The sequence below is a fragment of the Saimiri boliviensis genome, chromosome 18 (assembly GCF_048565385.1).
Source record: "Saimiri boliviensis isolate mSaiBol1 chromosome 18, mSaiBol1.pri, whole genome shotgun sequence".
NCBI lineage: Eukaryota > Metazoa > Chordata > Mammalia > Primates > Cebidae > Saimiri > Saimiri boliviensis.
In genome coordinates, this window is record NC_133466.1 from 6,739,125 (window position 1) to 6,761,615 (window position 22,491).

The 22,491-nt window shown below is 38.8% G+C and overlaps 1 protein-coding gene and 1 pseudogene across 3 annotated transcripts in view; both read left to right on the forward strand.

Annotated features, from left to right (window-relative positions):
- The window catches only part of BRWD1 (bromodomain and WD repeat domain containing 1), a 147,810-nt gene that overhangs the window by 71,290 nt on the left and 54,029 nt on the right, over positions 1-22,491 (forward strand). For all 3 annotated transcript variants that reach the window (XM_039480426.2, XM_039480425.2, XM_074389271.1), the window contains 3 exons: positions 2,370-2,501; positions 16,798-16,892; positions 18,618-18,807. In XM_039480426.2, coding sequence (XP_039336360.1) covers positions 2,370-2,501; positions 16,798-16,892; positions 18,618-18,807 — 417 coding nt within the window. The remainder of the gene's footprint in view (positions 1-2,369; positions 2,502-16,797; positions 16,893-18,617; positions 18,808-22,491) is intronic.
- On the forward strand, positions 18,816-22,489 carry LOC141582015 (protein N-lysine methyltransferase METTL21A pseudogene; annotated as a pseudogene).

Here is a 22,491-nt window from a genome sequence, read left to right on the forward strand (position 1 = left end):
TCCCAGTACTTTGGGAGGCCGAGGCGGGTGGATCACAAGGTCGAGAGATCGAGACCATCCTGGTCAACATGGTGAAACCCCGTCTCTACTAAAAATACAAAAAATTAGCTGGGCATGGTGGCGCGTGCCTGTAATCCCAGCTACTCAGGAGGCTGAGGCAGGAGAATTGCCTGAACCCAGGAGGCGGAGGTTGTGGTGAGCCAAGATCGCGCCATTGCACTCCAGCCTGGGTAACAAGAGCGAAACTCCGTCTCAAAAAAAAAAAAAGAAAAAAAAAAGAGATCAGCCAGTGATAATGTTGAAATTCTAAAACTGACCAATGCTCATGTGAAAATTGGTTTGTCCATCAATTTAAGGAACATGCGCTTATTGGGTAATCTCATCTGTCTTTGGTGGTTGGGGAATTGCATGCCTTAAAAAAAAAAAACACCCATATAATTATTTGGCTACTTTTGAAAGATTATTCTGCTTTAATGAGAATATGTTTAAAAAATTCAGACAGAACTGAAAAGTACAGACAAATTATCTAAAAATTTAAAACCTGAAAATACTTATGGTTAGTATTTGAACATTAAAAAAACACTTTTAGCTTCAGGGGTATATGTGCAAGTTTGTTACATAGGTAAATTGTGAGTCACGGGTTTAGTGTGCAGATTATTTTGTTACCCAGATAATAAGCATAGTATTTGATACGTAGTTTCCCAGTCCTTAACCCTTTTCCTGCCCTCTACCCTCAAGTAAGTTCTGATGTCTGCTGTTCCCTTCTTTTTGTCCATGTGTACTCAATGCTTGAGTCTCACTTGTAAGTGAGAATATGTGGTATTTGGTTTTCTATTCTGGTGTTAGTTCGCTTGAGATAATGTCTCCAGCTCTACCCATGTTGCTGCAAAGGACATTATCTCATTCTCTTTTTGGCTGGGTAGTATTCTGTGATTTATATGTACCACATTTTCTTTATCCAGTCTACCATTGATGGGCATTTAGGCTGATTCCATGTCGTATGCTATTGTGAATAGTGCTGCAGTGACCATAGGTGTGTATATGTTGTTATGGTAGAATGAGTTATATTCTTTTGGCTATATACCCAGTAATGGGATTGTTTAAATTATTTGAGAGATTGTCAAACTGCTTTCCGAAGTGGTTGAATTAATTTACAGTCCTACTAGCAGTGTATAACCATTCTCTTTTCTCTGCAACTTTGCTAGCATCTGCTGTTTTTGGATGCCTCCCCTCACCATTTTTTTTTGGAGATAGGGCCTCACTCTTGCCCAGGCTAGTGTGCAGTGGTGCAGTCATGGCTCACTCACTGCAGCATCCACCTCCTGGGCTCGAGTGATCCTCCCTAGTAGCTGGAACTACAGGTTTGTAACATCATGCCCAGCTAGGTTTTTGTTTTTTGTTTGATCTTATTTTTATTTTTGTTGTTTTTGTAGAGGCAGGGTTGCGCCATGTTGCCTGCATTGGTCCCAAACTCCTGGGCTCAAGCAGTCTGCCTGCCTTGTCCTCCCAAAGTGCTAGGATTACAGGTGTGAGCCACGACACCTGGCCTTGGCTTTTTAATAATAGCCATTCTGACTAGAGTGAGATGGTATCTCATTGTGGTTTTGATTTGCATTTCTCTGATGAGTAATATGTTTAGCATTTTTTTCTCTGTACCTATGTGTATAGATATTCAGACATTCCTTGAGAGGTTGTTTACTACATCACAATAAATGAATATATATTTTTTATTTGAGATTTATACCTTTAAGGCGACATCCTTTTCAGGTTATTGTTATTTTCCCTCATTTGTGGTAAACCAGTTGACTTACAACATAGTTTGAAAAATGCCCATCTATTGTGCATTTTCTCATGTTTTCTAAGGACCTTAAAAGTAAAATTACTAAGCTTGAGTTAAAACTGTATGGCAAAAGTATTACCTTCTTTTTAAGCCTTTCTTTTTTCTTTTTTTCTTTTTTTTTTTTTTTTTTTTTTTAAGACGGAGTTTCGCTCTTGTTACCCAGGCTGGAGTGCAATGGCGCGATCTCGGCTCACCGCAACCTCCGCCTCCTGGGTTCAGGCAATTCTCCTGCCTCAGCCTCCCGAGTCGCTGGGATTACAGGCACGTGCCACCATGCCCAGCTGATTTTTTGTATTTTTAGTAGAGACGGGGTTTCACCATGTTGACCAGGATGGTCTCGATCTCCTGACCTCGTGATCCACCCGTCTCGGCCTCCCAAAGTGCTGGGATTACAGGCTTGAGCCACTGCGCCCGACCTATTTTTTCTTTTTGCCTTAAATCCTTTTGAAAACTTTACAGAATGCCCATTTTGTTGATACTGTCCTTATTTAGGTGTTGATTTTCATTTGCATGTTTCTCTGTGTTTCAGTCAGATACAGTGATTTTGGCATCACAGTCTAGACAAAGGACATGTAGGCGAAAAAATCCAAATTATGGTAGAAGAAATCTTAGCTGGCACCAGTTATCTTCTGGAAATGAGTCTTCAAGCTCCGTAAGACATGTGAGTAGTAAAACTTTAAAATGTTATAAGATAATCTTATATGAATTTGTCTTAATTCTTTACTTTGAATGAATATACCCCAACTTTATATGAAAATACAGCATTCTGGGGAGATTAATATGAAATTTCATATTTCAAATGTTAACAAAAACGTTTATTGGCTAATTTAGTCATACAGTGTACACTTGTGCAATCTAGTGGTTTTACATGTTGAGCATCCCAACTTAGAAATTTGAAATGCACCAAAATCTGCAACTTTCTGAGTACAAACATGATGCTCTAGTGTGCATCAGATTTCAGATTTTGGATTTTTGGATTTGGTATGCTCAACCTGTAAGTACAAATGCAAATTTCCCCCAAATATGAAAAAATATGAAATCTGAATTCTAATCCCAAGTGTTTTGGGTAAGGGCATATAACCTGTAGTATATTGACAGGATTGGGCCATCTTCACCCCTATTAAAGTTTAAAACATTTCATCATCCCTAAAAGAAATGCTATTCCCATTTGCAGTCACTTGCCATTCCTTCCCTCTCCTCCAGCCTCTCACTATCACTAATATACTTTCTTTTTCTGCATTCACCTGTTCTGGACATTTTATATGAATGGGGTCTTTTTTTTTTTTTTTTTTTTTGATGTGGAGTCTCCCTCTGTTGCCAGGCTGGAGTGCAGTGGCGAGATCTCGGCTCACTGTAACCTCCACTTCAAGTGTTCAAGCGATTCTCCTGCCTCAGCCTCCTGAGTAGCTGGGACTATGGGCATGTGCCACCATGCCCAGCTAATTTTTGTATTTTTGTAGAGATGGGGTTTCACCATGTTGGCCAGGATGGTCTTGATCTCTTGACCTTATGATGGTCTTGTGATCCGGCCTCCCAAAGTGCTGGGATTACAGATGTGAGTCACTGCGCCTGGCCGGATGGGCTCTTAAAATACGATTTTGTGACTGGCTTGTTTGACATTGCATAATGTTTTCAAGGCTGATGGTGTGTAGCATATATCAATAGTTAATTCTTTATTTTTTATTGCCTGGTAATACTTCATGGAATGTACTATATTTTGTTTATCCATTTATCAGTTGATGAACATTTGTATTGTTTCTACTTTTTGGCTGTCATGAATAGTGCTGCTTATCAACATTGATCACAGGTTTTTGTTTAGATATATGTTTTAATTTCTTTTGGGTCATGCTAGGAGATGATATGCCGGGTCATATGGCAACTTGTATGTTTAACTTTATGAGGACCCACCAGACTTCTTTAGACTGGCTCTACCATTTTATATTCCCACCAGCAATATGAGATCTCCAGTTTCTCTACATCCTCACCAATGATTATTACTATCTTTCCATTTTATTTAAGCTATCTTAATGGGTGTGAAGTAGTATCTCTTGGTTTCAGTTTGCATTTCCCTAATGACCAGTAATGTTGAACATGTTTTCATGTGTTTATTTAACATTTGTATATATCTTTGGAGAAATGCTTATTCAGGTCTTTGCTTATTTTTCACTTTTTTTTTTTTTGATCTTTTTATTGCTGTAAGAATTGTTTATTCTGGATACAGTTCTTTATTAGATATATGACTTGTAGAAATTTTCTCTCATTCTGTGGGTTGTCTTTTCTTTGGTGATGTCTTTTGAAGGAAAAAGTTTTAAATATTGATGAAGTTTATTTTATTTTTTCCTTAGTAGCTTGCTCTTTTGCTGTTGTGCCTAAGTCTATGTTTAATACCTTTGATTGATTTTTAAGAATTATATGTAAGCTGTTGGTCTTCATTTTGATTTGAGGGAGAAACCAATTTTTTTCATAAGGAGTATTTAATAGGCCAGGTGCAGTGGCTCATGCCTGTAATTCTAGCACTTCATTGAGGCCGAGATGGACAGATCGCCTGAGGTCAGGAGTTTGAGACTAGCCTGGCCAACATGGTGAAACCCCATCTCTACTAAAATAAAAAATTAGCCAGGCATAGTAGTGAGTGCCAGTGATCCCAGCTATTCGGGAGGCTAAGGCAGGAGAATCACTTGAACCTGGAAGGCGGAGGTTGCAATGAGCCAAGATTGTGCCACTGCACTCCTGCTTGGGCAACAGAGCAAGACTGTGTTTCAAAAAAAAAAAGGGAGTATTTAATATTATGGCATTAATATTTCCTGATTTAGTAATGTTTTGAGGAAGGAGGTGTTATGTATGACTGAAAAGTTCATTTAATTGCCTTATGATGCAGTAGGTTAATAGTCAAGCGTGGGGTTTGACTTTAAATCCAAAATCTTTTACTTTGGCATGTTGCTTAGCTTTTCTGCACCTCTGCCTATGTAATATGTACCTCAGAGGTGTGAGAATTAATATTAAGTGTTTAAAATAGTGTCTAATAATAATGTTAGCTACAATTATGATTAAAACCATCAGTGTAAACTATTTTTATTTTTTTGAGATGGGATCTTGCTGTAGTGCATGGTGCATTCAGTGCTCACTGTAGCCTCAAAGTCCTGGGCTCCTGCTGTTCACCTGCTTCAGCCTCCCAAGTAGCTGGAATTAACAGGAAGAAGCCAGCCTGCCTGGCTAAACTATTACATAATCAAAATGTTTTAACATTTGGTTTTTTTGAGGTGGGGTTCTGGCTCTGTTGTCCAGGATATAAATATAAATAGGAAGTAGTTCTTTTATTATCTGTCATTTTTATGCTGGCTGACCTTTTTCATTTTTCTTTTTCTGCATATGTATTTATTCCAAAGGTTCTGTGTGTAGCTTACATTGAATGACTTAAGCAATTGGATAGTCAGGTTATATCAAGGTTTTGAATAAAGGGTTATAGACTTTGCCTTTGGGAGGAAGGTTTAGTACCCTAGTCTGGAAATAACTATTTTACTGTGCAGCTCTTTTCCAATCTCTCCCCTTCAAGTACCTTGAATTTGCCTAACATAGTAGACATTGGATGGCTTCCTTTGGGAAAACTGTTACACATAAGGTCATTCTAGAAAGGCTAGGGTGGTATGTAGTGGCATGATCATTAATGATATGGAAATACATGAATTATTATCAAGGATATATAAAATCGAATCAGTATGTAGGAAATGACATAAAAAGGGCTAAACATTAATGCGTTTTAATGCCTGGAGGGCACTGTTCTAAATGTTTTACACGTTATCTAATTTCATCATTTCAACAAGTAGGAATTAAGGCACTCCTATAATCTCTTTTAAAAATGAGGAAACTGAGGTATAGATATGGGGCTTCAGTAACTTTGCCACGTTTATACAAAAAGTTAGCAGGTGATCTCAGAGCAGAAACTCTGCCTTCTGGAAGCATCAATTCATTTGAGGATTTGGGGAAATTAAACTTAAAAAAAAATTATTGAGTGCCTCCTATTTGTAAGGCATAAATTTTTTATTTTAATATAATTTCAGACATAAAGTTCTAATAATAAAAAATTCCTTTGTGTTCACCACTCTGAATATTATCACTCTCCTGTATGTATGAATATGTTTTAATCCTTTTGACAAGTGAGTTGTGCATATACCTCTTGATATCAAGTGATAAAATTATCAGAATCAGGCTGGGTGCAGTGGCTCATGCCTGTAATTCTCAGCACTTTGGGAGATGAACATGGGAGGAATTGCTTGGGCCCAGGAGTTCGAGACCAGTCTGGGCAATATAGGGGACTACCTCCTCTGCAAAAAAATAAGAACAAAAAAATTAGTTGGGGGTGGTGACACACCTATAGTTCGAGCTTTTCTGGAGGCTGAGGTGGGATGATTGCTTGAGCCTGGGAGGGTGAGGCTGCAGTGAGCCATGGTTGCGCCACTATACTCTAGCCTGGGTGACAGAGCGAGACACTGTCTCCAAGAAAAAAAAAAAAAAAAAAAAAAAAAAAAAAAAGAGGCAACAACCTAATGTTATGATCAGATCTGCAGATCTTACTCTGATTTTACCAGTGAGTGGTCCTGATAATTTTTATAGCAAAAGAAAATCTTAGGTCATGTGTTATATTTTGTTGTGTCTGTTTAGTAACCTGAAATCTAGTCTAGTTTCTCAATTTTTGTTTTAATGTGGACCTTTTTTGATGATTAGTCACTGGTAATTTTGGTGAGTAGGGTAATGCATTTTTGGCAGTAATACTACAGAATATACACTGTTCTTCTCAGTGCATCACATCAGAAAGCAGATGATTTGTTTTGTCCCGCTACTGGTGATATATGCTTTGATCATTTCCTAAGGTTGGTGGTGTTTGCAGGTTTTTCTATGGTAAAATTGCAGTCTTGATTGTTGGATTTACTCCTTGATTCACGGGGTGAAGAATGGATGTGGCGTTAGCAGGCATGAAAACAACATTAATCTCCTTTGAATCCCCATCAGAGCTCTTTGGTGACTAGGTGTATTGTCCATGAGCAGTAATATTTAGAAAGGAGTCTTTGTTTTTTTCCTGCTCAGTGGTTCTCAACAGTGGGCTGACAATATCCAGTAAACCATGCTGTAAATATTGCTGTAAATAGATGTGCCGTCATCTAGGCTTTGTTGTTCCGTTTCTTACACATAGGCACAGCGTATTTAACATAGTTCTTAAGGGGCCTGTGATTTTTGAAAAGGTAAGAAGGAGCACTGGCTTCAATTGAAAGTCACCAGCTGCATAACCCTACTCATTAAAATTATCTGCCTCCCAGGTTTGAGCGATTCTTTTACCTCAGCCTCCCTAGTAGCTGGGATTACAGGTGTGAGCCGCCAACGTGCCCGGCTAATTTTTGTATTTTTAGTAGAGATGCGGTTTTACCATCTTGGCTAGGCTGGTCTCGAACTCCTGCCCTCGTGATTTGCTCACTTTGGCCTCCCACAGTGGCTGGGATTATAGGCGTGAGCCTCCATGCCCTGCCTCATCTGCATTTAAAATCTGTTATTGTAGTCACCTTCATTGATTATTTTGCTGCTTCACCTTATACTTTTATGTTATGGACATGCTTTCTTAAACCTCATGAACCAACCTCTGCAAGTTTCTATCTTTTCTTCTGCAGGTTTGTCACCTCTCAGCCTTCATAGAATTAAAGAGAGTTAGGGCCTTGTTCTAGGTTAAGCTTTGGCCTTAAGTGTTATTGCTGGTTTGACCCTCTATCCAGGCCATCAAAATTTTCTCCATATCAGCCGTATGGCTATTTTGCTTTCTTACAATTTGTATGTTGACCGGAATAGCACTTTAAATTTCTTGGAAGAACTTTCCCTTTGCATTCACAACTTGGCTATTTGGTGCAAGAGGCCTAGCTTTTAGCCTGCGTTGACTTTTACCATGCCTTTCTTACTAAGCTTAATCATTTCTACATTTTGCTTTAAAGTAAGAGATGTGTGAATCTTTAATTTTTGAACACTTAGAAGCTGTTTATGGTTATTAACAGGTCTAGTTGCAATATTATTGTGTCTCGGGGAATAGACTGGAGCAATCAGAACACACATGATATTCATTATGTGTGCTATCTTATATGTATATGGTTCCTGGTGCCCCCAAAAGAGTTGGAATAGTAACATCAAAGGTCATTAATCACAAATCACAGTAATAGATACAGTAATAATGAAAAAGTTTGAAATGTGATAATGACTAAAATATGACATAGAGACAGGAGTGAGCACATGCTGTTTAAAAAATGGCACTGGTAAACTTGCTGGATTCAGGTTTGTCACAAAACTTCAGTTTGTAAAAAATGTAACTGTGAAGCACAATAAAGTAAAACACCATAAAACAAAGTACACCTGTGTATATCTGCTATATACAGACACATGTATTTCTTTTTGTCTATATATCTGTCATTGTTAAGCACTACTTCATATTATCCCAATTTTAATGGCATCCTTTTGTACTTCCCTTCTGTAGAGAGAAAAGTGACTCCTGTTTTGTTTTGTTTTTTTTTGTTTTGTTGTTTTTTTTTTTTTAGTTGTTTTTTTTTTTTTTTTTTTTTTTTTTTTTTTCCTTTTGAGGTGGAATCTCACCCTGTCACCCAGGCTGGAGAGTAGTGGTGCAGTCTTGGCTCACTGTGTCCTCCGCCTTCCAGGTTCAAGCGATTTTCCTACCTCAGCCCCCTGAGTAGCTGGGATTACAGGTGTGTGTCACCACACCCAACCAATCTTTTATATTTTTGATAGAGACGGGGTTTCACCATGTTGGCCATGCTGGTCTGGAACTTCTGACCTCAGGTGATCTGCACACCTCAGCCTCTCAAAGTGCTGGTATTACAGGTGTGAGCCACCATGCCTGGCCATGTTATTTATGGTAAACTTGTTTAATTTTATATATACAGAAAGTAAGTTAAGATTTACTAAGCTGGGTGGCTCAAGGCTGGGTGCAGTGTCTCATGCCAGTAATCCCAGCACTTTGGGAGGCTGGGGTGGGTGGGTCATTTGAGGTCAGGAATTTGAGACCAGCCTGACGAACGTGTTGAAACCCCATCTCTACTGGGGGAAAAAAAAAAATTAGCTGGGCATGGTAGTGGGTCCCTGTAATCTAGCTATTTGGGAGGCTGAGGCAGGAGGATTGCTTGAACCTGTAAGACGGAGGTTACAGTGAGCTGAGACAGTGCCACTGGCCTCCAGCCTGGGTAACAGAGTGAAACTGTGTCAAAAGAAAAAAAAAGAAAACGATTTACTTACCCTATGGTAAAAACCCTAGTATTTAGTTATTTACTCACAGTTCTTTTTTTGTCATTAACCAAATTGTGTTTAATACAAATAGTTCAAAAGTTGACATTTATCCTTCTTATACAAAATACGGCATACTACAGATAGTCCCACACTTGACATTTTTCACTTGAAATATCTTGGAGATCACTCCACATGAGTTGATTACTTTCCTCATTTGTTTTTTGTTTTTTTTTTTGAGACGGAGTTTCGCTCATTACCCAGGCTGGAGTGCAATGACGTGATCTCGGCTCACCTCAACCTCCGCCTCCTGGGTTCAGACAATTCTCTTGCCTCAGCCTCCTAAGTAGGTGGGATTACAGGCACGTGCCAACATGCCTAGCTAATTTTTTGTATTTTTAGTAGAGATGGGGTTTCACCATGTTGACCGGGATGGTCTCGATCTGTTGACCTCGTGATTCACCTGCCTCGGCCTCCCAAAGTGCTGGGATTACAGGCATCAGCCACCGGGCCTGGCCTAATCTTCATTTGTTTTATGAGTTATGTGGTAACCCTGTTGCATAATTGAAACAGTTTAGTTATTCTCCTGGTTATGGGCAGTTAGGTTGTTTCCAATGATTACATTGTAAATAATGCTACAGTAAATAACATTTTATATGTGTATTTTTGTACTGTTGCAGGTGTAATTTGTGTGTGTGTGTGTGTGTGTGTGTATGTATGTATGTATGTAAAGTGTGTGTGTGTGTGTGTGTGTGTGTGTGTATGTATGTATTTATGTATTCCCGCCCCCACCGCCTCCTTTAGGGACAGGGTCTTACCCTGTGGCCCAGACTGGAATGCAGTGGTGCAATCATAGCTCACAGCAACTTAGAACTCCTAGGCTCAAGTGATTTCTCAGCCTCTGACTCTTGAGTAGCTAGGACTACAGGCATGTGACACCATACCTGGTTTAATTTTTTTTTTTTTTTTTGAGATGGAGTCTTGCTCTGTCAACTGGGCTAGAGTGCAGTGGTTCGATCTTGGCTTACTGCATCCTCCCCCTCTGGGTTCGAGTGATTAAAAATTTAAAAAAATTTTTTTGCAGAGATGAGGTCTTGCTATGTTGCCTAGGCTGATTTCATACTCCTGGCCTCAAGTGACCCTCCTGCCCCAGCCTCCCAAAGCACTGGGGTTATAGGCATGAGCCACTGTGCTGGTCGGGGCTACATTTCTTGAAATGGAATTGCTGGGTCAAAAGACAAATATTGTTTTATAAGATACTGATGAGTTTTCCTTCTAAAAGAGAATTCTAACTTGCATTCTTACCTGTGGTGTGTGAGAGTTTCCTGACCCCTTTGCCAACAGGCTGTGTTTACTTTCTGAGTACTTACTAATTTTTATAAATCTGAATGTTGAGAGATAGTATCTTACTGTAACTTTATTTTTAATTTTTTTGCTATTTAAAAAATGTGTCAAAGGTGAACAAAATTGGACAGATATTTAAAAAATTTCATTCACTTCTCATTTAGGATATAAGGACACATTTTAAATGAGTAATAACTATTTTAGTAGGTAAAGGAGTCCAGCATGAACTGAGCTCAACTTTTAGTTACACAGAGGATGTTTTAAAGAGAGAATGAGGAAGTTGATGAGGGTAGTCGCCAGGGACCGAGTAGTGTCTGGGAAGTGAAAAAAGAGTGTAAATACAGTTAGATCACCTGCTAGCTGCCAGTTTTTAATGTTAGGATTTTATCTGCGCATGGAGACTGAGAGACAGAGGCCTTATCCCAGATATTGACTGGAAGAAACAGTAAATTCTTTAGACAGCGTTGAGGTTTCTTAGGCCTGCACTTAAGTGGAGACAGGGTCATCATAGAGATGTGGTCTTGAGCTGATAGGAGCGATGTTAGAGTCATTCAGGTCTTTATAGACCAAGGTTGAGGCCTAATCGAGAAGGTGCCTGGCTCAAGTTTGGTCAGGGAGAGAATCTTTTTTAGTCATAAAAATATGTAACATAAAATTTACCACTCTTAGCATTTTGTTTTTTTGAGACAGAGTCTTGCTCTGTTACCCAGCTGGAGTGCAGTGGCGCAATCTTGGCTCCCTACAACCTCTGCCTCCTGGGTTCAAGCGATTCTCCTGCCTCAGCCTTCTAAGTAGTTGTAATTACAGGCGTCCACCACCAGGCCTGGCTAATTTTTGTATTTTTAGTAGATAAGGAGTTTCGCCATCCAGGCTGGTCTCAAACTCCTGAGCTCAGGTGATCCACCCGCCTTGGCCTCCCAAAGTGCTGGGATTATGGGCGTGAGCTACCATGCCTGGCCCACTTTCATCATTTTTAGATGTGCAGAAGTGTTGGCATTAACTATATTCACAGTATTGTGCAGTCATCACCACTATACAGTGTTATAACTTTTTCATCATTCAAAACAAACTCCATACCTCTCATCCCAGCCATTGTTAACTTTTCTACCTTCTGTCTATATGAATTTATATATTCTAGATTCATCATATCAATGAAATTATACAATATTTGTCCTTTTGTCTTTGGCTTATTTCACAGTATAGTTTTGCATTTCTCTGGTTATGCATGAAGTTGAACAACTTTTCGTATGTGTAGAGTCTTTAAGATAATCTTTATAAATAGTCTGTTCGTCTTTTAGTCATTTCTTTTATGCCTTTGGTCTGTCCCCTTCCCCCTCAGTTTTTGAGTTCTTTGTATTTGATGTGTTAGTTCTTTCATTTATATTAAAGATGTTTTCTTCCATCTTGTCAGTCAGGTTTTTCTCTGTCATTGTATTCTCTGAGTAATTATGATTTGTATATGTGGAAGCTATTGATTTCAATATGGTTTTTATTTTTTGAGACGGAGTTTTGCTCTTGTTACCCAGGCTGGAGTGCAATGGCATGATCTCGGCTCACAGCAACCTCTGACTCCTGGGTTAAACTGCCTTAGCCTTCTGAGTAGCTGGGACTACAGGTGCACGCCACAATGCCCAGCTAATTTTTTTGTATTTTTAGTAGAGACGGGGTTTCATGTTGACCGGGATGGTCTTGATCTCTTGACCTCGTGATCCACCCGCCTCTGACTCCCAAAGTGCCGGGATTATAGGCGTGAGCCACTGCACCTGGCCCATGTTTAATTTTTTATGTATCTTGCCTTACTGAAGTTTTGCGTTAATTCAATCATTGACTTCTGAGGTTTTCCAGGTATATTCTCATTTACAAAAATCTATAGTTTTTCTACTACTCTTCTAATCTTTATACTTCTCGTTGATTTCTCTTGTGTAACTCCATTGTTTGTTTAGTACTTATAGTATAATGGTGAATAATGGTGGATATAGTGGACCATATTGTTGTTGTTGATGTTTCTTTTTTTTTTTTTTTTCAATTGCATTTTAGGTTTTGGGGTACATGTGAAAAACATGGAAGATTGTTGCATAGGTACACACATGGCAGTGTGGTTTGCTGCCTTCCTTCCCCTCACCTGTATCTGTCATTTCTCCCCATGCTATCTCTTCCCACCTCCCCACCCCCCCATCCCTCCCCTGTTTCCCCCCAACAGACCCCATTGTGCAGTGATCCCCTCCCTGTGTCCATGTGTTCTCATTGTTCAACACCCGCCTATGAGTGAGAACATGCGGTGTTTGATTTTCTGCTCTTGTGTCAGTTTGCTGAGAATGATGGTTTCCAGGTTCATCCATGTCCCTACAAAGGACACGAACTCATCATTTTTGATGGCTGCGTAATATTCCATGGTGTATATGTACCGCATTTTCCCTATCCAGTCTATCATTGATGGGCATTTGGGTTGGATGATGTTTCTTGAAGCATTAGTAAGATGCTTCATTTTAGGTCTTTATCATATTATTATGATACGGAAATTTCAACTAATGTCTGTTTTCTTTCAGTTTTCTGTTTTTTCCCTTTATTGCCTATTTTGAGTGCTGTTTTTAACAAAAATTAGGAATCATTATCTGTGGTTTTTTTCTTTTTCTTTTTTTTTATTTTTATTTTTATTTTTTTTTGAGACAGAGTTTCGCTCGTTACCCAGGCTGGAGTGCAATGGCGCGATCTCGGCTCACCGCAACCTCCGCCCCCTGGGTTCAGGCAATTCTCCTGCCTCAGCCTCCTGAGTAGCTGGGATTACAGGCACACACCACCATGCCCAGCTAATTTTTTGTATTTTTAGTAGAGACGGGGTTTCACCATGTTGACCACATTGGTCTCGATCTCTTGACCTCGTGATCCACCCGCCTCGGCCTCCCAAAGTGCTGGGATTACAGGCTTGAGCCACCGCGCCTGGCCTGGTTTTTTTCTTTTAAGATCATTAGTAATATTATGATTTTTCAATTTGTATCTATTTGGTATAATTTCAATTAATGCAGACCTTTAAAAATACAGTAGTCCACCCTTATTCCTGGTTTCACTTTCCAAGGTTTCAGTTACCTATGTTCAGCTGTGTTCTGAACGTATTAAATGCTGCATTCCAGAATTAAACATTTTGTAAGTTTTACATTACACACCATTTTGTGCAGCGTGATGAAATCTAGCATTGACCTGCTCTGGCCCGCCCGGGACAGGAATTACTGCTTTGTCAAGTGTATCTATCTATATGTAACCTACCCGTCAATCAGTTATCAGATTGACATCACAAGAAAAATGGTAAGTACTTTAAATAAGATATTTTGAGAATAAGGTATTTGGACAGGGAGAGAGGGCAACTACATTCACATAATTTTTTTTGCATTGTATTGTTTGTTCTGCTCTATCATTGTTCTCATGGTGTGTCTGATTTATAAATTAAACTTTATTATAGGTATGCATGTAGAGGTAAAAACAGTATATACAGAGTTAGGACGCTATCCACCATTACATGCATCTGCGGGGTTTATGGAGTGGGGTGGCGGTTGGAATGTATCTCCTGTGTATAAGGGGGACTATTGTACTAAAACAAAGATAGATGTAGAATACTAAATTTACTTGACCTTTTCAAATAAATCATGATTTTTGTGTTGTGCTAAGTTGTTCTCCACCCGTGGTATGAATTTATTCTACGTTGTTTGCAGAGGTGTGGAGATGGCAATGTGTGTGTATGTGCTGGTTCCATTCCATTTTGGTTTAGAGAAACTGCAGGCTGTAGAGTTTAGATCTAGTTTCTAATTCCAGTTCTTGTACTTACTTTTCTGTGACCTTAGGCACATTATTTCACATGTCTCAGCCTTAGGTTTTGGTGTATATATAGAGCTAGTAGTGGGCAGGTAAGAACTTGGGAGACAACACAAAACTCACAGGCAGGATGGATCTAGGTTTTGTGAGGTTGGAAGCTGGAATTTTAGGGACCTTCTTTAATAAAATTACAAATAGGCATCAGAGCTTAGTTAAAATTAGAAGTTTAAATTGCGAGCTTCTGAAACTTTTGTGTTAGTAGCTTTGCGTTAACTTTGCCTGTGCTTACAGAAGTGTTTTGAGAGTTAATTGAGATAAAACAGATAAAACATTTCACAGCGTACCTAATTTCAGGTAGTAACTATTAAGATAGAGTCTCTGTATTACTATTATTAAAAGAAGAGCCTACTTTGAGCGTAAAAAGCAGAGTTTTGTTTAGTAGTTCTAGAGCAGTAGGCCTTAGGATATGTATTCCTAGAGTACCATTGACTCACATTTTGAGAAACAGTTTTTAGGAATATGTTGGCTTTGATTTTGCCTATTCAAATGAAATAAGCAAAGGTAGATGCTTACTTGAGATTTGGTTGGTCAGTTTTTGATTCTTAATGGCATTTTCATTATCTATTATAGGTGTACCTAATACATAAATGGTAGTGCTACAAGAAAAGTTGATGTCTCAATTTAAAAATACCTGCCTAGAATCCATGACTAGAACTTAAAGTTAAGACTCCAGCTGTTTGGGTTGTAGGAATCAGATAGTCTTGTTTCCCTGTTTTCACTTTATTGACTTAAAAAAAACCCCACAGCAGTTTTCTTAAGAGCACAGTAAGTTCCTCTGTATCCTATCTCTCCTGTAAAGTTTCTCCTATTAACCTCTTGAGTTAGTCAAGCTCTAGCTTTTGAAACTAATATTATTACATTATTATTAACTAAATTCTGTAGTTTACATGAGGGAATCACCTTTTGTGTTGCACAGTTATGTGAGTTTTGACAAATGCATAGTGTTATGTATCTACCATAACAGTATTATACTGAATAGTTTCACTGCCCTGAAAATGCTCTGTGCTACACTGATTTATCCCTCCACCCACACCCCTGAACTCCTGTCAGCCATTTATTTTTTTACTGTTGGTCATATGCTCAGTCTCCCCTACTATGAACTTCCTGCAGCAGAGTGGAACATTTGCAGTTGATGAGCCTAGATTGACACATTATCACACCAAGATCCATCGTTTGTTAGGGTTGCCTTTTGATATTGTACACTCTGTGGGTTTGGACAAATTTATAATGACATGTATCCACCATTATAATACCATACAGAGTGGTTTTGCTTCCCTAAAAATCTTCTGTGCTTTACCTGTTTGTCTTTCTTTTCCCAACAGCCCCTGGCAATCACTGATTTTTTGTCTCCATAGTTTTATCTTTGTAGAATGCCACGTAGTTGGAATCATATAGCTAATAACCTTTTCAGATTGACTTCTTTCATTTGTTAATAGGCATTTACATTTTCTACATATTTTGTCATGGCTTTTTAGTTTTTGTTTTTTAAAGCACAAAATAATATTTTGTCTGGATATATCATAGTTTATCAGTTTACCTACTGAAGAATGTAAGTTTTGGCAACTATAAGTAAAGTTGTTATAAATATCTGGGTGTAGGTTTTTGCGGGGATGTAATTTTTCAACTCATTTGGGTAAACATCAAGCATGATTGCTGGATCTTTTTTTTTTTTTTTAAACTCTCAGAAAGTGTGTAAAGAGGCAGATTGCTGGATCTTACTAAGTTATATTCAGTTTTATAAGAAACTGCCAAACTGTCTTCCAATGTGGTTGTACCATTTTGATACACAGATGACAAATAACCATATGAAAAGCTACCAAAATATGTCATAGAGAGTTAAAAACTAAAACAGTTAGATATACCTATTAGAATAAAGTCCGAAACGGAGAACATTTACACTGATTTATTGACTTTACGCAGAATGGCCTGTTGTATTCCTTTTTTTGCTGAGGATGGTAGTGTTAAATCTTACAGATGTTCTTTTTGTCTTACGCTTTTTTTTTTTTTGAGATGGAGTCTTGCCCTGTAGCCCATGTTGGAGTGCAGTGGCATTATCTTGGCTCACTGTAACCTTCACTTCCCATTCAAGCAATTCTGTCTCAGCCTCCTGAGTAGCTGGCATTACAGGCATGTACCACCATGCCTGGCTAATTTTTGTATTTTTAGTAGAGATGGGGTTTCACCATGTTGGCCAGGCTGGTCTCGAACTCCTGACCTCATGAGCCACCTGCCTTGGTCTCCCAAAGTACTGGGATTACAGGCGTGAGCCACTGTGCCCAGCTGTCTTATGCTTTGAAAAGTAAAGGATATAGTGAAGAAGTTTTCTTTTTAAGTTTATCTAATTATATTTTTACTAACTGATTACTGTTCACTTTTCTTAGATGATTTAATCTTACTGGGGAGGATTCTGTACAGCTTTTTTTCTGGACATGCATTATTTAACTTCAGGGATCAAGATATTTTTCCCCCCCTTCATAAACTAGGAGACTTCCTGTGATCAAAGTGAAGGTTCTTGTTCTTCGGAAGAAGACGAATGGAGAAGTGATAGAAAAAGTGAAAGTTACAGCGAAAGTTCAAGGTATCTGTTTTTAATTGTTACAATTTTTAAAGCATTTAATCATAGCCATGGATGAAATCATACTTGAATTTTATTCAAGAAGCAAGAATTTGCAACTGTGGAACAGTTTTTTTTTTTTTTTGAAAGGAGACAAAAACTAGATTAACAGCTGTTACTGTAGGAGTATTTCAGGAGTTTTTTGTTGACTTTAAGCAGTTGACCCAGTATTGTTGAACGTGTGTACTGAAAATGTAAATTCAATCTTGGCTGCACTCAAAAAGACTAGTATCTAAAGTTAATGTGTGGTGAAACCACAAGTATATTTATTATTATTGCATGTGTTGCTTTTTTGTTACTTTTGAGATCCAGATTTCCTGGGGCAAAATTGTCAGCCTCAGATTCTCATAATGGTGCATGTTACCTTCATCTCAACAGATGTTCAACCCAGAAAACTGGACTATAATCTCTCTTGTCTACTTATCCATAACATGGCTAGAAAATTCTCCTTCCTGAATATCACTCAGATCGTCTTTCTTTTTTTTTTTTTATTGCTACTGCATTGGTCCAAACCATTACCACATACTCTCTGCTTCCTTTATTGTCTTCTTTTACTTTATTATGATGAGCTAGAATGATTTTTTTTTTTAAAGAAGATAATTGTATTGTCTTTTCTCAAACAAATTTAATTGTGGTAAAATATATGTCTAATAGAAATGTTTAAAGTGTGCAGTTCAGTACTGTTATGTGCATTGACATAGTTGTGCAGCCAATCTCTAGAACCTTGTTTATCTTGCAAAACAGAAACTGTGTACCAATTAAAAAATAATTCTTCATTTTGCTCTTCCCCACATCCCTGGCAATTACTATTCTACCGTCTGTGTCTTCATTGTCTTTTAATTCAACTTTTCTTGAATTTTATTTATCCAAAACAGATGCTCTTACAATTTTTATAAGCAACCTTTATTTTTTTAAAAATAATAAATACCTTTTTGTAATGTGTTTATGTGTGTATTTGATAGAGATGAAAAGGTGTGTGGTTAAAGTTGGGCCAAGAATGGCCCAAATAGAGACCTTTATTATTATTATTATTATTATTATTTTTTTGTTTGGTGAAGTTAGTAGTGGTCCAGGGACTAGTTTTCTATAACTAGTTTCCTCTTTGAGTCTGCTTTTGCTAAGGTGTAGCTAGGACTAGTCTCTTAGATTTCTGTCATATCAGGGAGATTCCTCTTGGGAAGAAACTGACTACTTAGGGCTTTCAGTTTGGTGTAGCTGTGCTTTCCTTCGGCTTCTCAGTGTATTCATTGATGGCTTATGATTCCAGTTGAAATTCCTGGTCTATACCTCGGCTTCCTCCAACATGGGGGCAGTGGTGGGTCTTAGTTTTGGGGTTTTGTAGGATTCTTACTGTTTTTGTAAGTCTGCATTTTGTTTCCTGAAGGGGTAATTGTTAGTTGTGTTCCATCATATTTTATGCACAGTATACCTAAATTTTTTTTTCAGGCTTATATTCTTTCCTAATTTCTAGTGTTAGTGGAGATTTCTCTTTTTTTTTCTGTCTTTGTTATGATCTTCAGTCACTTCAGTAGTTGCTGGTAGTGAGAAGAGAATGTTCGAGTTAAATCTTTCTAGTGTCTTCCCTTCCCTTGGTTTCTCATTTCTTTGTTCCCTCAATTTTACATGATTGACTTGCTATCAGTGCTTATATTCTGGTTTCATTCAACTTAAAGCACTCCCCTTTCCCAGTGATTCTTCATCTAGATATTCCGATTGGACAGCTGATGCAGGCATCAATTTGCAGCCTCCTTTAAGAACATCATGTCGTCGACGAATTACTCGATTTTGTAGTAGTTCAGAAGATGAAATATCTACTGAGAATATATCTCCTCCAAAAAGAAGACGAAAGAGAAAGAAAGAAAATAAGCCTACGAAAGAGGTAAGAAAAGTGTATATTTAAAAATAGCATGCATTGTGATGCTTCAGCTTTATTCTGTTTCAAATGTTGCTTTAACATTTATCCTGATACTGCCAAGGTGGTGCCTTGTGCCCCACTCTGGGGCTGGGCTGGGCAAGCCGTCAGCCCTCCATTGGGAAGCTCACTGCACTCCCAGGGTGCAGCACGTGCACTGTGTGTCCTGGGAATCCTGAAGGACACTGTGGACTCCCCTGTCTCCTACTCTCAACCCTCATGGATAGCAGAGCTCTGGGGCCTGTGGGAGGGAAGGGAGCATCTGTCAACCCCTTTGGAGGAATGGGTAAGGGCAGGTATAGTGGGACTTACGGGGGAGGCCTTTGATCCTTTGCAGGACCAGGGCCCTGGTCTCCCAGTGAGAGACTTGGAGTCTACCAGTATTGTTCACTTCTAGGCTTGAGGAGATGGAACTGCCATCACTGTATGTTTCTAGCTGTGTCAAAAGGCAGGATAATCTCAAACTTAATTTAGTCTAAGTGGAGGTGTGATCAGAGGGCTGGATGGGCAGAATGGCCCTGGTGCCCTATGAAGAGACTTGAGGGTTTGGGGTTGCAGAAATTCCACAAGCCTCTTGCCACCTTTGTGAACCACATGACACAGATTCAGCAGGACTGGAGACAACTGGGAATTGCAGCAGTGGTTTGAGATGTGGCCATGGTTCTCTCCACATTATCTGGAGATGAGAGCTGTGGGTGCTGGCACAGGGCTGATGGGTATAGTGGCTCCTGTGCTTGGTACTCATGTGACTGTCACAGATCGAAAAGTAGCATTAGAATTTTCTAAGTCAAATGTTCAAGGCAGTTTATCGCCTTATATCCAACACAAAGCTTTTGTTAAGGAGCTGACTTGGGGAAATAATGTGGGAAGTTTTTCTCCTAGAGAATTTGATCTGATACTTGGAGCTGGTATCTTATAAGAAGATATGATATCAGCTAAATATAAGATTCAAAGATCTTCTTCAAACACTGAGCCATCTCTGTAGCAATCACTCCTTGATTTTTTTAGCTTCCTGAATTCCCTATGGATGGAATAACAACTTTTTAGCAATGCTGGAGAGGCAGTTTACTGTGAGTAAGGTTCACTATGATACTGAGAAAGATGCACATGCTTACACAAGAGAAACCACAGCAAGGACCTACAGTTGGCTATCATTTATAAAAATGCTTTCATTGAGGATGTCGATTAAGATCTTGGAGACAAAACATATTGCAGTTTTAAAACAAAGCAGTACTTTGTCTCATCATTGTGATTTATTTATTTTTTGAGAGGAGTCTCTGTCGCCCAGACTAGAGTGCAGTGGTACAATCTCTGCTCACTGCAGCCTCTGCCTTCTGGGTTAAAGTGATTCTTCTGCCTCAGCCACCCAAGTAGCTGGGACTATAGGCTCACACAACCAACCATGGCTAAGTTTTGTGTGTGTGTGTGTGTGTGTGTGTGTGTGTGTGTGTGTATATGTGTATATATATATATTTATATATATATATAATTTTTTTTTATTTTTATTTTTTTTAAGACAGTCTCATTCCGTCACCAGGTGCCAGGCTGGAGTGCAGTGGCGCGAACTTGGCTCACTGCAACCTCCGCCTCCCAGGTTCAAGCAATTCTCCTGCCTCAGCCTCCCGAGTAGCTGGGACTAGAGGCACGCGCCACCACGCCCAGCTAATCTTTTTGTATTTTTAGTGGAGATGGGGTTTCACCATGTTGGCCAGGATGGTTTCGATTTCTTGACCTCATGATCTGCCCACCTCGGCCTCCCAAAGTGCTAGGATTACAGGCATGAGCCACCGCGCCCGGCAAGTTTTGTATTTTTAGTAGAGATGTGGTTTTGTCATGTTGGCCATGCTGGTCTCGAACGCCTGACCTCAGAGGATCTGCCTGCCTTAGCCTCCCAAAGTGCTTGGATTACAGGTGTAGACCCATTGTGCCTGGCTGTTGCTGTAATTTTTAGTCATATTTACTCACTCTGAAATTCCAGTAATGTTAAAAGATTAAGTCTAAGATTTTGGCTCATGTTGTTTCTATAGCCCATACTGCTCCCTCTTCATAAACAGTTTTCACTGATGATATGAAGCGTTCGTATAAAGGCATCTTTAAACTGGCAAGCTTAAATTACACAAATAACTTTAAACACCTTCTGGAATATTTTTCTGATTTTCTGGATGTAAGAGAAGAGGTTTAACATGTTCCCCTGAGCTGTTAGTGCTATTGAAATCTTTTTTTTTTCTTTTTTCTTGTCTCTAAGACTTTTAGATCAAAAATGTGCTATGTAATCGTTTCCTAAGCTTTCCATTCCTCCTTAATAATATATAGGATACCAAGTTTCATCCCTCCATTAAGAGGTTAGCTTCCCAAAAATAAGCTCCTTCTGTGTTGTCCTTGCATAAGCTTCATGAGGACCAGGAATGCTTCTGCATCTTTCACTGTTGTTTCCCCAGGATCTTGTATTAATATATGTAATCAAATAATGAAAAAGATACATTCCAGTTAGAGACTTTTGATTGTTGGTTTAAATGATTGTTATATTGTTTTATGATTGACTGATACACTTTACGAATGAAGTCACACGTAAACTTTTTTTAAAAGGAATTTTAAGGTGCTTTTCTGTGTGTGTGTGTGTGTGTGTGTGTGTGTGTGTGTGTGTGTTATTGCTACATTTACGATTTTCATTTTACATGTCTGTCTTCATGCTTGTCTCTTCCTTGTAATATGATTCCTGTTTATTTGTATATACTGTGCTGATCTCAAGCAGGTATTCATTGTTTAAAGATGTTAAGTCTTTATATTTATCTATTGCTGTGTATAACAAGTCACCCTAAAATTTAGGTGTTTACATGGCAAACATTGAATATGTCATGTATTAGTGGATCAGGAATTGGAAGGGCGATTAGTTGAGTGATTTTGGCTCATGAGGTTACAACATGTTGACTGGGGCTGCAGTCATCTGAGGACTTGATAGGGGTTGGATGATATTCTTCCGAGCTTATCCTGTGGCTATTGGCCTCAGTTCTTTGCCACACAGCCTCTCCTTAGCTGGCTGCTTGAAGTGTCATTATGATTTTCCTCAATGAATGATCTAACAATAGCAAGGGATAAGCCCCAGTACCATTTATGACCTAGTCTTAGAAGTTGTACATAGTCTCATCTGCTTTATTATATTTGGCAGAAGTGAGTCATTAAGTGTAGTCCACACTTAGGAGAAGACTTCCACTTCTTGAAGAGGGGAGAACTATTGGGGAATTTGTGGGCGTATTTTGAAATTACCAGTCTTAAAACCTAAAATCAGGAGGAGACTGGCTTGTGATGATTAACCTGTGGCCAGACTCAAGAGTGGAGTCTTGGCAGAACAGGCTATGCGTAAAAGAGGATTTAGGTTGGGTGTTAGCCCTCTGCAATTGGATGCAAAATAGCATGAAGAATCTATCAGAAATTTAGGAGATGATGCTAGGAAAATGTTAGGTAGATTTACAGTGCTTTTAATAAGTGATATATTCCTGTGTATGTCAAGGAACTAAATATACATGCTGTGAAGAAAGTTAACATTAGATGGACGTGGCAAAAATAGTCATTTGAATGGTGACGTTTCTTTTATTTTTCATTCAAACAGCGCTGCCCCTTTCTAATCTAAGAAACTTTGTTTTCTTCCCCTTT